The 17,770-nt window shown below is 38.3% G+C and overlaps 1 protein-coding gene across 1 annotated transcript in view; it reads left to right on the forward strand.

Annotated features, from left to right (window-relative positions):
* slc41a2a (solute carrier family 41 member 2a) overlaps nt 1-17,770 on the forward strand; it is a 65,754-nt gene that overhangs the window by 3,874 nt on the left and 44,110 nt on the right. The window contains exons 2-6 of the mRNA XM_088340952.1: nt 9,265-9,333; nt 12,526-12,633; nt 16,050-16,121; nt 16,207-16,351; nt 16,983-17,129. Of these exons, the coding sequence (XP_088197078.1) occupies nt 12,586-12,633; nt 16,050-16,121; nt 16,207-16,351; nt 16,983-17,129 (412 nt within the window). The 5' untranslated portion in view covers nt 9,265-9,333; nt 12,526-12,585. The remainder of the gene's footprint in view (nt 1-9,264; nt 9,334-12,525; nt 12,634-16,049; nt 16,122-16,206; nt 16,352-16,982; nt 17,130-17,770) is intronic.

Genomic DNA, 17,770 nt, shown 5'->3' on the forward strand with positions numbered 1-17,770 from the left:
CATTCACATAACTCATCAACATGTACCCATTAGCATAGTTTGTAAATATGAAGTTGTTAAATTTATAGCCATTACCAAAAAATTTTAGCATGAAAAAGTTAGCATTTAGCCGTTAGCATCACTTTTTAGCATGTACCGATTAGCATAACACATTAACATGAATCCATTAGCATGATCTGTAAATATGAAGTGGTCAAAATATTGCCATTACCAATTTTTTTAGCATGAAGAAGTTAGCAATTAGCCGTAAACATCACTTTTTAGCATGTATGTTTGGGGCGGCAGTAGCTCAGGAGGTAGAGCGATCGTTTTAGGATTAAGGGATCCCAGTTCGAATCCCGGCTTGTCCGTGTTACATGCCGAAGTGTCCTTGGGTAAGACACTGAACCCCCAATACCCCCAATAAGCAGGTTAGCAGCCTTGCATGGCTGCACAGATCATGGCCGCTATTGGGAAATGTGAAGCACAATGTAAAGCGCTTTGGGAAGTCATTGACTTGAAAAGCGCTATATAAATGCAGATCATTTCATTTCATTTCATGTACCCATTAGCATAACTCATTAACATGAGTTCATTAGCATAATTTGTAAATATGAAGTCGTTGTCAAGTAGCCATTATCACAATTTTTAAGAAAGTAGCAGTTAGCATGTGGCCGTTGGCATAATTAGTTAGCATGAAGTGGTAAGCATGTAGCAGTTAGTATGAAGCTATAACAATTAGACGTTATCATTATTTTTCAGCATGTAGCTGTAAGCATGAATTGTCAATATTTAAATGTTAGCTAGTAGCTGTTAGCATAATTTGTCAGCAAGAAGCAGTTAGTATTGACCAATCAGTGCTAATACTTGGGCTGGCCCAACTCGTCACCAACAGTTTTTACAGCTAGCACGAGTAGGCATAGCATCAACCTCTCATCGCTAATACTTGGGCTGGCTATGCCAGCCAAACTGATCACCGACAGTGTTTACAGCTAGCTTGCGCTAATAGTTGCCATTACCAAAAAAATTTGCCATAGAAAAGTTAGCATTTAGCCATTAGCATCATGTTTTAGCATGTGCCCATAAGCATAACTCATTAACATGAGGCCATCAGCATAATATGCATATAATTTTCATTTTCATCGTAGGTGCATGTCTACTGTGAGAGGGATAAACTAAAATGAAAAATCCACAAATCACAATATATTACTTTTTTTAACAATTTATCTGTGTGATATAGCTGCAAATAAGTATTTGAACACCTGGGAAAATGAATGTTAACATTTGGTACAGTAGCACACAACAGTATAGTTGCACACAATGCAGGAGGGATCTCCTCCACACAGATCTTCTCTAGATCAGTCAGGTTTCTGGGCTGTCGCTGAGAAACACGGAGTTTGAGCTACCTCCAAAGATTTGCGATTGGGTTCAGGTCTGGACACTGGCTGGGCCATGCTACAACCTTGGTTTTCCTGGCTGTGTGCTTCGGGTTGTTGTCGTGTTGGAAGACCCAGTCACGACTCATCTTCAATGCTCTGATTGAGGGAAGGAGGTGGTTCCCCAATATATCACAATACACATGCCCGAGGCATCCTCTCTTTAATGCAGTGCACTGATCCTGTCCCATGTGCAGAAAAACACCCCCATGATTCTCAGTAGGGATGGTGTTCTTCGGATTGTTCTCTTCATTCTTTTCCTCCAAACACGCTCAGTGGAATTATGACCAAAAAGTTATATTTTGGTCTCATCTGACCACAAAACTTTCTCCCATGAGTCCTCCGAAACAGCCAAATGGTCATATGCAAACTTAAGACGGACCTGTGCAGGTTTAAGCAGGGGAACCTTTCATGCCATGCATGATTTCAAATTATGACGTCTTAGTGTACACTACAGCAGGGGTCAGGAACCTTTTGACCCAAACAGCCATAAAAGCAAAACGTGTTTTAAAAAGAAATTGAGAGAGCCACATCATATATTTTCAGACAACATTGAAAAAACACACTTTCTAAACAAAAGCTAATTCTTCAGCACATTTTATTTCACTGTGTGTCATTTGATGATTTCATCAAATGTATGAAATGATTATAATACCAAATCCTGTGTCCCAAATCAATGTAAACATGCCTTTTAAAATTTGTCTTCCACCTTCAGTTAAGAGTGTTGAGGCAATTTTTTCCATGAAATTTGTCCTTAATAATGGTTTCAAAACAATGTGCATGCAAAGTTCTTTTGTAAAAATGTCACAAATGACTGCAAACGATAAGCATATCGTCATATTCACTTTCGGTGTAGACTGCACTGAGCGAGAGAGAGAGAAGGAAGTGCCTTGCTCTGTGTGTAGGGATCCGCCCACCTGTGCCGCTCACGCAATCAAAGTCGTTTGCCAGCGTTTTTATTTATCAGTTTAAATGGTTTCCTATCGAACTTCTGCATTAAGTTGCTTCGGCTTTATATGGACCAAAATCGGGATGAAATCACTTGACTTTGGAACGCCACAGAGATATGTGCAATAGTTACATTTTATTTCTGAGCCATATGTACTCATGGAAAGAGCCATATATGGCTCCCGAGCCATAGGTTCCCTACCCCTGACCTACAGTAACCATGGAAATGGTGGTCCCAGCTCTTTTCAGGTCATTGACCAACTCCTGTCGTGTAGTTCCGGGCTTATTCCTCCCCTTTCTTAGAATCATTGAGATCCCACGAGGCGATATCTTGAATGGGGCCCCACTCAGATTAAGAATGACCGTCATGTTTAGCTTCTCCCATTTTCTAATAATTGCTCCTACAGTGGACCTTTTTTCACCAAGCTGCTTGACCATTGCTCCGTAGCCCTTTCCAGCCTTTGAGAGGTGTACAATTTTGTCTCTGGTGTCTTTGGACAGCTCTCTGGTCTTCGCCATGTTACAAGTTAAAGTCTTACTGATTGTATGGGTTTGGAAAAGGTGTATATATACATACATACATATATATACACACACACACATATATATATATATATATATATATATATATATATATATATATATATATATATATATATATATGTATATATATATGTATATCATGCAGCTAACGACCTCAAACAGGTGCAGCTGATTCAGGATGATACATGGAGTGCAGGTGGACTTCTAATGGGCAAACTAACAGGTCTTTCAGGGTCAGAATTCTAGATGTTACACAGGTGTTCAAATACTTATTTGCAGCTATATCACACAAAAAAAAACTGTTAAAAATTAATGCATTGTAATTTTTTGATTTTTCTTTTTAGTTTATCTCTCTCACAATCGATATGCACATACAGGCAATTTTCGACCCTTCCATGATTTATAAGTGGGAGAAATAGCAAAATAGCAGCGTGTTCAAATACTTATTTGTCACTGTATGACCACCCGCTTTACCAGGCAGTCAGGTAGGTTACCCTAGATGAGAAAAATGCCCAAAAAGGCTGACTTGGAACTTTTGGTTTTGTTGACATTTTTATGCAAAAAAGAGCAACTGGATGACTGGACAGCTGATTTTCAGCCTATAGTCTCCAGTTTCTCGTTTTCTTCTTGTAATCCTTGCATTTTGAGGTTAATATTTTCCTAAAAAATATTTATGTCTGTAGACAAACACACACTTGGCTGTTCGTACCCACATTTCAGGATTTTAGAGATAATTGTAGAGTTTTCAAGTAATATCCGTTTGCCTATTTAAATCATTACATTATTCATATGGTTGCAGTTAATACACTGCATGTCACATGTCAAGTTACATTTATTTGTATAGCCCTTGATCACATGTTGTCTCAAAGGAATTCAAATGATTATCTACTGTACGTATCTGAGTGAAGCATTTTGTTCTGGTTGTGTTTATTTAATTATTCGTACTGACATGCATTACTTGCACTTTGTAAGTGATCAGGTTAGTGGTTGGACTTTTGCCAGACCACTCACAAATTCCAATGAGTCAGCTTATCCGTCCACTGTTGAAAATTAGGTCATTTGGTAAACTTCTGTTACGTCAAGAGACTCTTCTTTCAAACCACGCCTGTATCTAATGAAATACAGCCCTGCTAGTTATTCGATGTTTTTTTGGTGGACATTGAGTTCTGAACAAGCCCAGAATAAAGTCCATCTGTTTGGTTAACCTGCTTTCTTTTGTAGTTTTTAGTGGATAAAAAACCCGCAACGGAACTACTCTGCTCCAGCATTTTGGCCAACCCAGAAATAGAATCAAAAACACGGAGAACTAACTACTACCGATGGAAATATTTGTTGCCGCTCACGAAAGAAGCCGGTCAGTTTATATTGGGTTGGAGGTTTTTTTTTATTGCAGTATGTGTGTCAGAATCTGTTTTTTAAAGGAACAGTGTGTAATATTAAGTGCCTCCTAGTGGTATGAAAAACTTTCAGTAAAAAAAACATTGATTTGAATACTAGGCGAAATAACATGAACTGTGATACGAATGTTAGTCTTTTATAAAAAAACATCGTCAAACGTCAAGAAAGTTTTTTTTCTTTTATATACTGTAGTGGAATCCCAACCTGGAAGTCGCTGGCATGTTTGTCTGGCATCCTGCTGCTGCGCTGTGATCTTGGCACTGGTTTCTGTTTGCATTAGACAATGCAGTGCCATCATAGTTTGGGTTGTTTAAGAGGCGTTAAACAGAGCTTGATCAAATCAAAAAAATTCTTGATACCTTAAAAATAAGGAGCCAGTTTAACATACATCATGTGCTCTTGGCCAGTATTTCTCAACTGGTGGGTCGGGACTCAAAAGTGGGTAGGTGATCTGTTTTCAGAGGCTCGCGGGCCTTTTCCTTGGCAAAATATTGCTAAAAGGAAGGGAAAAAAATAAGCATCAATTACACTCAGTAGATGTTGATTTAGGCATGCTCGAGCTCTTCTTCCTCTTATATGTCAGCTGCTTTGTTTGAGACGGACCATATCTCGTTCGATTTTGATTTTGTTGGTTTAACTTCCTTACTGTTGCCTCAATTATTGGTCCCAAGAAAGTTAGTGATAAGGGGAAGACAAAATAGAAAAATTGACACAACGATCGAGACGAATAAGTAAAATTTGCAAAATATGAAAATAATACACATTTCAAAAACGTTATAATTTTAACTTTTTACCAAGATATTAATATTTATTTACTATATAGCTAAATACTTATCCAAGTTAAGGTTCACTCTTTATCTATATTTTGAGTTTCTTTTAGGATGTGACTATTTTAAATCAGTATAAGTTTTAAGGGGTCGCTTATATGCAATTTTGACTTACAATATATGCAAGTATATATGCGACAGAAAGTCACTGTTTTTTTGTTTATTTTGGGGGTACAAAAGGTGGATATAATCTTCTATCTTTGCTTTAAACTGCACAATTCTTTCATTGGATAAATTTGAGAGGTGGAAATATTTTCTTGTTTGGGTCGCGGCTTGTCATTAAGGTGGAATGGTAGGTCCTCATGTCAGATTAGTTGAAAACCACTGCTCAAAGTACAGTACTTTAATGATTCAAACATTGTGAATATATTTACAACAGGGGTCACCATCCTTTTCAAGCTGAGAGCTACTGTTTACTGCTTTTTAGTGTTTTCCGCAACCAGTTTGACATACAATTCTAAAATAATAACATGTCTTGTACAACTTACTATGTTGGTTCTATGGTATCACCAGGTTAGTTATTATTAAGTAGAAAGAAAGAAATACAGAAAGGGTGAGAATTAGAAAAGAGGAATAAAGAGAAAAAGACAGGGAGGAAAAAAGGAAGGGAGAGAGAGACAGAGAGAGAGGAAGAATGAGAAATAAAAGAATGAGAAAGAGAGAGAAAAAGATTAGGGAGAAAGAGAAAGTGAGTAAAAGAGGGAGAGAGAAAGCGAGGAAGATAAAAATAAAGGGAACTTAAGAAAGACAGAGACAATGAGAGAGAAAGAAAGAAAAAAACTGAAAGAAATAGAAAACGAGAGATAAGTAGGGAGTACTGTATTGTTAATTTGATTCAGTCAACCACACACACTCACAAAATAATTTTACTACAAAATTACAATGACGCAGCACTGGTGCAGTATTTTCAGAGTAGGCCTGCAGGCACCTCAGCTGTCCTCAGGGGCAGCCGGGTGCCTGCGGATACCAGGTTTGAGAGCCCTGATTTTCAGCGACATCATGAGAAATGTTACCTTTTTTTATCACCAAACAAGGCCAAACCTCCAGATTTTTCCAGCAACTCTTACCCCAACTAGATTCATCCGTCATAATAAAAAATTCTCTTCTGTGGCCGGTACAACCTTAAAGCACATGTGTCTCACTCATGGCTTGCGGGCCGATTGTGGCTCACCGCATCATGTTATGACATTCCCAAAAAAAAAGCACAGGAAAAAAACTACATCACATCAAACAATGACTTTTTAAATATGCCACTGGATGTCACCCGCAAAGCACCCACTGTAGCTGTATCTGCTGAATACTACAAATAATTTAGACATCATTGAAAAAAAACATCACAATGGTATTTTACTTAAATCAAAGTCACAATCGCTCTGTGTCTTTGCATAGGTTTAGGAATCCTTAGCTTATTTTTATAATATATGTGAAATATAACAGCAAAATCCTCATATTCAGGTAAACATTGTTAAACCAAAATAAAAAGCAGAAAGACTTTGAAATCTTTAAATCAATTATTTAAATGAGGGTTTGCATGCTATATTTGTCGATTTCCTTTCTGCATTACATAGACATAGTTCATCCTTGTAATCTTGGTTTACAAGAGGACATTTGAAATTCAGTGTCTTGCTGGTAGGGGAATTACAACTTGTGAGGGCCCCTCAAGGTTCTTTATGTTTTCCTCATGCTAATTTTTTAAGTTTTTCCTTGCCTGCGTGTTGGTTTAAGATCAGGGGATGGTGTCATTGTATGCTGTGCAGTCCTTTGAGATATTTTGTGATTGAGGGCTATACAAATAAATGGGACTTGACTTGCTGAATATGGCCACAAAGGATTAAATGCACAAAACTTAGGTTGGGGACAACTACTCTAACATTGAACTATACCGCCCCAATTAAAACACCAATTGGGCTAAAAAGAACAGTAACCCTCTTTGTTATTCCTGTTTTGTGTATGTGCAGTGCCTCACAAACAATGGAACGACACTTTAGTGTCACGGTATTCCAATAAGGTGCTGCACACTGTCACTTAATACTGATGTGCCATGAACGTGTCAACCCCAACCTTAAAGGGACATTTTGTATTATCTAGCTCCTAATGGTAAGAAAAAGTCATTCATTACAAAAAAAAGATTTGAAATATAAGCAGAACTATGATATAAAAATGCATTTAAAAAATACTTGTAGGTCGTTATTTTATATAACATGAGATTCACCTGGTCCTTGAGGGAGCTGTCATGTTTGTTTGCCATCTTGCTGCTGCGTGGTTTAAGTGTGCACGAGGAATCTTTGAGCAGGGGTTGGAAAAAGTCACACTTTACTCATAGCGCAGTCCAAGCAACATTATTCGGATGATCCTGCAACAAGGTACGGTCATAACTAGCAGTGGACTGTGAGGAGCTATTATTCTATCTGCGGAATCACTTAACATTGAAGGTAAGGCACTTTTAAAAAACATTAATGTAAAGTTACCAGTCAATAAACATTTAGATGTTAGACATGTTGTCAAGAGCTCAGATAGAATATGAACACCCACATACTTGTACATAAACTCCTGATCCCATTATAAACAATGCTCACTATGTTGTTATCAATGACAATAAAGACAGTTGTAATTCTAGGTCTAGAAATTATTTTGAGAGACTTTTTTTCTTCCGTCATGTATTTAATCCTAATCTCTTTACTAATTTATAATTTATATGACTGATATTTTTGTGAAAATGTTACATTTTTAAAGTATTTTAGCAATTTGTATACAGATTTTTTTTTATACAATGTAAGGCATCACTTGGGAATTTCACTTTCGGTAGCATTTCCCTGAGATACAAAATGACCTTAGTGTTTCTGCTGATTCTCTGGAATGCTGCGTGACAATGGAGGCAATATTTGCATCAGGTGACTGGACGATCACTGTCCCATACTAAGATGCAAGCAAAACAGAACCAGGGAAACTCTCATGTCAACTGCTTTGGTCAGTGCTGGCTCATTGTGATTTTCTAATAAAATCCATTTTTAAATTTTTGACTGAGTCTTTTTAACCCCACTTCCGATAATTATCCTGACAATATCATTGTAAGAAGATAGTGATAGCATGATAAGTTCTTATTTTAGAAATGCATATTAAACTGACCGCCAATTAGTAACAAAAAGTAGCTCTCAAATTGGAAAAAGTTGGAGACCTTTGGTTTAGTGCAATCAGAAAAAAATGATAAATGAATGGTTGTGCGCCATTAAAGTATCACCCACCTTAAGACGCAAAATTATTATTTTTTGGTATTTTGTCTTTGGGTCCTTGGCACATGAGAATGAAAAAGTCAAATATATATATATATATATATATATATATATATATATATATATATATATATATATATTTATATATATATGGATGTTATTTGATAATGAATGATACTTGATAATGAATGATGGGACTTTATTGTCGTTATTCAATAGTTTTTAAAATTGGAGGGCCTCTCCTTTCAATGCAAGGTAAACAAATTTATAAGATGAAAAATGTACAGAAGGATAAAAATGTGAACACACAATATACTCATGATATATACTGTAATGAATATGTGTATTTTCACAGTGACAGCTGTACAGTTTATTGTGCTCATGGAAGCTGTAGTTGGGAGTTCATTGTGGTAATGGTGCTTGGAAGAAGCTGTTTCTCATTCTGTTGTTTCTTGCTCTGATGCATCAATAGCGCCTTCCAGAGAGCAGCAGTTCAAAGAGCTGGGCACCTGGATGTAACCGGTCCTTGATGTTTTGGGCTCTGCTGAGTCACTGAGTAAAGTAGATGCCCATCAGGGGGGGAAGGGCAGCCAACTATACACAGTGCTGCTTTCACTGAACTTCACATTATGATCATTCCAGAATCAACGGAGGTGGAGACAATTTAGTCTCAGGCGACAAAATCACTTCTTCCGAAACCACTCAGCAAGCCCAAACTATTTTACCCCAGGAATGGATATTTCACCGGTCATTGTCAATTACAAACCGCAGGACTACAATGAGACAGACCCTTTATTGGCTAATGAGCATCACAGAAGTTCAAGATTCAGTGGCTCCAATGAAGAAAATATCCCACATGGGGCTGAGATAGCCTCTGAGTCCGTCTGTTCCTTGGTGCTGCAGATACTGGTGCCGTTTCTACTGGCTGGGCTGGGAACTATCTCCGCTGGACTGCTTCTGGATGTGGTTCAGGTAAATAAATTCTGAGTGAATTGAAATAATCATTTTCAGGTGGTCATAAACCACATCTGTGTCACAGTTTTATGACTACATTGGAAAACATCAAAAGTGCACTCAAGTACGCATCAAATTTCTAGTCAGATTGTGTCTCGCTTAATTCTAAAGAGTTCGACTAACAGCATTTACATAAAGATGGATTTACATGGTTTTAAGACTGTTCACCTTATCAGGTGAAAAGACAATGGTTATCAAGTGATCAAAGATGGTGCATAATAAAAAGTTAAACTTGTAAATAGTTTCAATCAAGAGCGTAGTTTTGGCATGGATGTCATATAAATAATGCCCTTTAGTAGCAGCACTATTTTTTCAAGTTAAACTTACTAATCATTTTTTCAGCCGTTACAATGCCGTTACTGACAATCAAAAGCGGGGCGTTAATTTGGCTACAGAACGCCAACGGCGGCGTGCCATCGTGAACCTGATGCAGTGTTCATCAGCGCAGTTTTCCGCTGTCCTCCAAATTGTTTGTCACGTCTTTTTGATCATGTCATAATTAAAAATAGCGATTACCATAAGTTATGGAAAGTGATGTTTTATTGTGCTTGTTTGATCTGCTCATGCGAGCACCATATGTGTACGTTGAGAGTGGGAAATCAGATAGTAAACAGATAAAGTTACAATCACGAAAAGTGCATCCTTGTGTAATATCCATAGTTTCAAAACATCACTTGTCGCAACCAACTCGTCGTTCGCGAACGAAACATCTTTATGAGTCGGCTTCCCACCATTATTCAGCTGGTTCCCTCCAAGACCCCTGTTTTTCTTTTGTGATTGGTCAATATTCCTTATTGGGGGATTCTTTATCCATCCATCCATCCATTATCCGCACCGCTTATTCTCAGTAGGGTTGAAAGGGTGCTGGAGCCCATCTCAGCTGTAATTTGGGCAGTGGGCAGGGGACACCCTGAACTGGTTACCAGCCAGTTGCAGGGAACACAGAGACAGACAACTCACTTGCTCATTCACACCTAGGGACAATTTGGAGTCCCCAATTAATATTTTTGGAATGGGGAGGTAACCGGAGTCCCCAGAGGAAACCCACACAAGCATGGAGAGAACATGCAAACTCCGCACAGTCAGGCTGGTAGCTGGATCTGAACCCATGACAACAGAAATGTGCCATGGATGCGCTACCACTCAGCTGTCGTGCTGCCCCAGATTCTATATTGTTGACTTTAAATTGGTTAGGCATAAAAAGGTTAAACGTGTTTTATATATTTATTTTCTCTAGATTTATAGATATTTTAATTGTACTTTTCAGAGTCAATGTGTTGTCACAGACCAGAACGGACACAGGACTCAATTGCATGCGTTTCTCAGATTTTATTGAAAGAGAGTGAGATTTCAGGCTTGCTTGATTGCTTGATCTGAGGACTGGCGGAGAGCGGAAGCGAGCAAGGCGGGGGTGACACTTCCGTGTCGGAAGAAGGCAGGCGGGAATGGCACGTCGTTTGACCAGGGCTGGAGATCAGAGGCGATGTCGAGTTCATAAAGGTGATCGTAGGCAGGCGGCAGGCAGAACAGGCGTAGTCAGGTTCAGAAATGGGTCGAAAACGGGAATCAGGCAGAGAACAGTTTTAACAGGGACAGAGTCGGACAAAAACGCAACAGCTCGCAAACAATCCGACAAAGTTTGAACAGATGACAGGGGCTTAAGAAGGGTGTGGCCAACCAATCAGCTTGTCCGGGCTGTTGCGCCAATCAAGCTGCCACAGGTGTTCCAAATAGGGCAATATTGACATGTGTTTCTTTAAAAATGTAAAGTTTTTTCCTTTTCTTCTTACACTGTATCTCTTTTTTCCTTTTTTATTGTATTTTCCTTTGTTCCCCCCCCTTTTTTTCATTTTCCTCTTCTTTATTCCCCCCATTTTTCCCCTATGCATAATGGTATATAATAATTGGTAATGGAGGAATAAAATAGCAACAAAAAACAACAAAAAACCCAAAAAAGCCAGCTCTTTATAGTGAGACAAAAAAAGCGGTTCTCTAAAAATAGTCAGAATTTCCCATCTCTACAAGTAAACACCGTGTTTTGTATTAGCTCAGAAAACATCTTCTTTTTCCCTGGTAATTAGTTACTTTTACTGACTCTGTTACTTTTTGGAAGAATTAGTGAGTAACTATAACTAATTACTTTTTTAAAGTAACATGCCCAACACTGGTCCCCACCAATATCCAAAATCATTGCTGTGTCCCCACAAAAAGAGAAAATCTACACCCTTGGTCCCCTGCCCACTCCCCGAGGACAGTTGAGATGGGTTCCATCTCCCCAGCGACTCCACTGAAGATTAGCGGTACAGATCATGGATGGATGGATGGTTTTAATGGTTAATGAAAAGGTTTTTTTTTGCATTTAGCTTCTGAGATAACGCTAATTCATTCATCAATTCATCATCTGCTCTACTTATCCTCATCGCAAGGGGTGCTGGCATCCCCAGCTATCTTCGGGCAGTGAGCAGGGTTGGCAGTCAGTCGAAGGGCACATGAAGACAGACAACTCACTCATACCTAGGGACAATTTGGAGTCACCAGATAACCTGGAATCCGTGTATTTGGAATGTGGGAGGAAACTGGAGTGCCCAGAGGAAACCAACGCAAGCACGTGAAGAACATGCAAACACCGTACAGGACGGCTGGTAGATGCATTTTGAACCCATAATCCCAGAACAGTTCCAGGACAAGTTAACCACTCAGGCTGCCCTGCCGTCCAATTCAACACATCAAATTTAAGAAAATAATGTTCTAAATGAGTTTCCACAAGACAAACAGCTGCATTAAACACAATGGACATTGTGCATTAAAAGGGAGGTAGTACATTTTTGTTTCTCACTTGAAAATCTGATTTTTAAGCACGTAATATTTCCAAAAACTTAACAAATACAACAGATAAGTGCTATTGTTGGATCATTTTGGAAGCATTTCAAAGTATTCATGTGCTTGTGTGAATGAGAGCAAAAGAGTGACTGGAACATTAGCAGGTTGAAGCTAAAGAGTGTGAAAACAAATCTGGACTTCAAAAGGACTGCCTTTTCAACTTGGAATCTAGGCACCTCAATTAAGAAAGTGTTATGAATATCAATATGACTGGATTCAGGTATTTATCATTTGAATGAACACAGTTTGCTTTTTTCATTTCCATGCCAGGGTTGGGATGTATTCCAGGAAATCACTGAGATCTTTATTCTGCTCCCTGCTGTGTTGGGAATGAAAGGAAACCTGGAAATGACCCTTGCCTCTCGGCTGTCAACCGCTGTGAGTGTTGGAACCAAAATATACATAAACATTACATATATGACGACCACTCAAGCAATTTTCATAATTGCATATACAGTGTTTTGCAAATGTGTTGACCTCCCTAAGAACTTTTTGACATATTGCCAGATTTCAGGTTTCAAACTTATAGATAAAAAAATACTCTAAATATTTGCGAAGAATCAACAACATGTGAAACACAATCGTGAAAAGAAACTACAGTTTTTTTTCAACATTTTAAGCTAACAAATAAAAATGGAAAGGTATTGGCACCCTTCGAGTTGATACTTTGTACAACCTCCTCTTGGGTATGTCTTTTTAAGATTGGCACATCTTGAAACTGAAATATTCGCCCATTCTTCCTTACAAAATAGCTGTAGTTCCTTAAGGTTTGATGGTGATTGTTTGTGCACAGCATTTTTCAGATCTTTCCAAAAATGCTTTATACTTGTAGAATTGAGGTTCGAAACTTTGACTTGGCCATTCTAACACCTTTATGTTGTTATTTTTAAATGTGGATTTTGCTTTCAAAAAGAAACCTACAGTTTTGCTGAATTTAAGTACTATATCTCCAATTTTACTACTACTTTACTTTGTCTAAGGTTGTTGTCCTGATGGAAAGTGAACCTGAGCCCCATTCTCAGGTATCTGGCTTACTCCAACAGATTTTCTGCCAGAGTCACCCTGCATTTGGCTCCATACATCTTCCTATCAATTGTAACATTCTTTCCAGTCCTTGCTGAAGGAAAGCAACCCCAGAGCATGATGCTGCCACTATTATTTTTGACAGTTGGGATGGTGTTTTTACTGTAATGTGCAACTTTACTTTTATGCCACTTTTGCATTTATTCCACATTTATGTTATTTTTGCATAAGCCCAAAAAGTTCAATTTTTGTCCTGAGAACTGAGAACCTTGTTCCACACGAATTTAAACTGAGACTTAATGACACACAGGTGCACTTTGTCATTGTTAGTCATTTAGTTCGACTTTGGATCATTCAGAAGTCTGCAGGGAACTTCTGGAGTCAGTGTGCTGAGCTGAGAGAACAGGGGGTAATATCTTTGTAACACCTACTTTTTAGAGTTCTTGTTGTAAATATAATACGAAATGTGGAAATAATTTAGTTCCAGTTCACAATTTTGTCTCACGTGTTTCTGATGATTCGAAAACATTTTCAGTTTTTTTAGCCTCATGATAGCATTTCTTGATCACAGAGCTGAAGTTAGGCTGAAGTGGACTTTTACCAAATCTGTTGCCAGCACAAGGTAACATAAAGTGTAACATTCTATTATATGCACACTGCCTGGTATTTATTGGAAATTTTGTAAATAAAGAACCTTTTTGACATTATCGTTCAGAAAAAAGCAGGGGCCCAACACCTACATATTAAATCAATCTTGCCCACAACTTGTTTATTTACTGTCCTTACCATGAGCTTTCTGTACACTTGTGAAACTACATACTGGCTTGTAAGTGCTCTATATTAACCCACAGTGCATAGAAATGAGGCTCAAAAAATAACCATTGTTAGGTAAGGGATGTATTATTTACATACCTACCTACCTACCTACCTACCTACAGCTCCCATCAACCGACCCACCTACCTACTTACCCACCTACCTGCCTGCCTATCTATCTACAGTATTTAACTTTTAGAACACAATGAATCAAATCCATTAAAACAACATTAAAAACATTATTTTTTTGTATTATACTAATTCTTAATTTGTATTATATATGAATAATAATAATAAATAATAATAATAATGAGAATGATAACAATAATAATAATAATAATAATACATTATTTAAAAGATTAATTTGAATTTTAAAAATAATAAATTTTTAAAAAAGTATTGAATTAAAGAATTGAATTAGAAAAAAATGAGTAAAATATTGTTTCTATGAATGTCGCGAATATGGGTGGTAAAAAAATTATTCTAACAAGCAATTTATTGACCAATTGAATTAAAGACCCGAGTTTATTCTGCTCAAAACTTGTCTCGCCTTTCTGGAGCACCACATGCGTTTTTAGATTATTATGTCAGGAAAACGGATGAAAAACCTTGTTAAGTTATTCTGAAGGGTGGCTACACACACTTTAGGTGAATTCTTTTTTCCGTCTTTAATAGTTCAATATACTTTAATCAAAACACACACAGTCTTGGATTTATGGACTTTTCTTTTACAAATCAGCTACTGAAGAAGCTTGAATAGAACACAAAACACTAATAATACAACTAAATAAAGGCAACTAGAAGTTGAGAACTTAAACTGGCACCATTTGGATGGACAACAACATTGGCTTGATTATTATGTTATTGTATTTTGATAGCGTTACCCCTTTTATGTCACACCAATACCAATACCTAGAAACAACAATCTGTTCTGCAAAGTTCGGCGTTGATGAAGATGACGGCCCGGTCTTAATGTCCTCGGCTGTGAGCGATGAAGAATCCTGGTAGACTTGAGAGCCAGTTGGGACGAGGACCACAGGATGCAGGGTGTTAAAGTGTTGACTGCTGGTGGCTTGAGGCTTCTCTGATGTCGCTGGCTTTGTCTCACTGGTTTGGGCGCTTGCTTGATCAAGCTTGGCTTCTGACTTGGCAAGGTTCTCTGGCTACTTGTTGAGCTGAGACTTGGTCAGGACCGGCCAGGATATTTGTCCAAGTCTTCTTGTTAGGATATGCCCTCTTGCCAGCCAAATTCAGACTGCCCTTGCGAGTTGAGACGTGTACCAGCTTTCGGTTCCGGTCTCCTGGAAGGGACGGACCTCTGTGGTGGAGTTGTCACGGCGACCTTTGATGCGCAAAAGCAAGCTAACGACCACCCCTCCCCCAACGTCACATTCCACCGGTATCAGTCCGATAACATATCTCTGTGACTGTATTGGTGCGGCAGTAGCTCAGGAGGTAGAGCAATCGTTTTAGGATTAAGGGATCCCAGTTCGAATCCCGGCTTGTCCGTGTTACATGTCGAAGTGTCCTTGGGTAAGACATTGAACCCCCAATTACCCCCAATAAGCAGGTTAGCGCCTTACATGGCTGCACAGATCACGGCCGCTATTGGGAAATGTGAAGCACAATGTAAACCGCTTTGGGAAGTCATTGACTTGAAAAGCGCTATATAAATGCAGATCATTTCATTTCAGATCATTTCATTTCATTTCATTTCATTTCATTTCATTTCATTTCATATTAAAACACAGTACACTTTTCACTTTACATGTCTAGCCATTGCCATTTTTTTTTTTACATTGAAAAACAGATTTCTGACCAAATGTTGAATACACTACATGAACATACATTATTGTTATTGTTAATATTATTATTATTTTTATTGTTGTTATTATTTTTAGTATTATTATTATTATAACAAAATTAGTATGTTGGTACAAGTCTGTTTGTATTTCAGGTTAACGCCGGAAAAATGGAACTTGCAAGTGAAAAATGGATGTTGATCATTGGAAACCTAGCACTTAAGCAGGTGCAATATGAAATCCTGTTACATGCAAAAATGCATAACACGTTTCGCAATGTGAGCTACCTACGTGTACCATTTTTCCCTACAGCTACAGGCAACTGTTCTGGGCCTTTTAGCCTCGCTGATGGCTATTGTTTTGGGCTGGATTGCTGATGGAACCATGCCATTTAATCACATTGTCCTTCTTTGTTCAACCAGTATCTGTACCACATTTGTGGCTTCACTGGTGCAAGGTAATATAACTTTACAAAAATGTCTTTTGTCATAATTTTTAGATATCAAATTGTCAATAGAGGCTTGGTTCATAGTTCATAGATCCCCTAACCTTCTCAGTTATCGGTTCACCACTTCCTGTGGTGTGTCTTGGGCAAATACAGCCTGGCAGCGCCCATCCCTCTCCAGGCCGTATTTTTAGGCAGAGGTTTGCTCCCCCACATGAAACTATCATACTGGTTTCCATAAATAGCAGTGGCAGGAGAAGCCCACTGATCTAACTACGATACTGCACATTTAACATGTGGTTGCCATTGTTGTTGGTGTAAAGCGTCCTCCTCCTTCTTCGAGATGACCGTTTTTGACGATTACGAAGCGAAAAAAAATTCTGAAATTGGGATTAGACCTGGTGTAGATTCACACTGTACAGTATGCATTGATTGCATGATTTGTGGCTTTCATATTTTTGTTTGAAAAACCAATGCTATAATTTTGGTAACATATTAAAGGCTCTTTATCCGGTAAAGGATTTTGAATTTTGAATATTTTTGCATCTATAGTCAAATTATTAATTCATTCAAAAACATTATCACCACCTTCGCTTTGCATGCAGGTAATAAAGAGTAAAGATGTTTCATACATTCCGTTCAGGTATTATAATGGTGGGAGTAATTCTTGGGTCAAAGCGGACTGGGATCAATCCTGACAATGTGGCGACTCCTGTGGCAGCCAGCTTCGGGGACCTCATCACTCTCGCTTTACTGGCTTGCTTCAGTCAATGGTTCTATTCCTTTATAGGTAAGTCGGACTAAGTGTATCACACAGTGGAATCCCTGGAGGACCAACCTAAAAAAACATGAGCAACCCACATATAAAATTAAATATAATGGGTTTTACATTATAAGGACAGCTATTATGCTGATTTTTTGGGGGGATAATTTAGCCTTTTTAAAATGTTTAATTTTTTACAAAAAGGATTTGCCTCCAGAAAATTCCAGACAATTTTTGTGCTCTAACCAACCACATTTTGGGAAGATTAAACTTGCCCTACTTAACTTACTTGACTTCAGCCACAACTTCATGCAGATTAAAATACAACTGTGCTGAATGTAGCGGTTTCCCAAGAGTTGTAGCTCATTAATTATTTTAAATGTAACGAGCGGCTAAAGCTACTAGCTGTCTCCTTTCTTCCCAGTTTGTTTTGACACAGCCCCACTGTTTGACTTACAGCATACACTAGCCCAGACCTGGGAACTCCGGTCCTGGAGGGCCGTATGTTCTGCATGATTTTTGAGGTTTCTCTGATCCAATACAGGTGATTCCTATCACCAGTATCGTTAACGAGCACTTGCTAGCTTGCTAACGAGGTTATAATTTGTATCACCTGAGTTAAAGAAGAGCAAACTTCAAAATCTGGCAGGACGTATGGCCCTCCAGGA

The sequence above is a fragment of the Urocampus carinirostris genome, chromosome 7 (genome assembly GCF_059441175.1).
Source record: "Urocampus carinirostris isolate Australia breed hairy pipefish chromosome 7, RoL_Ucar_1.0, whole genome shotgun sequence".
In the NCBI taxonomy this organism is placed as follows: Eukaryota; Metazoa; Chordata; class Actinopteri; order Syngnathiformes; family Syngnathidae; genus Urocampus; species Urocampus carinirostris.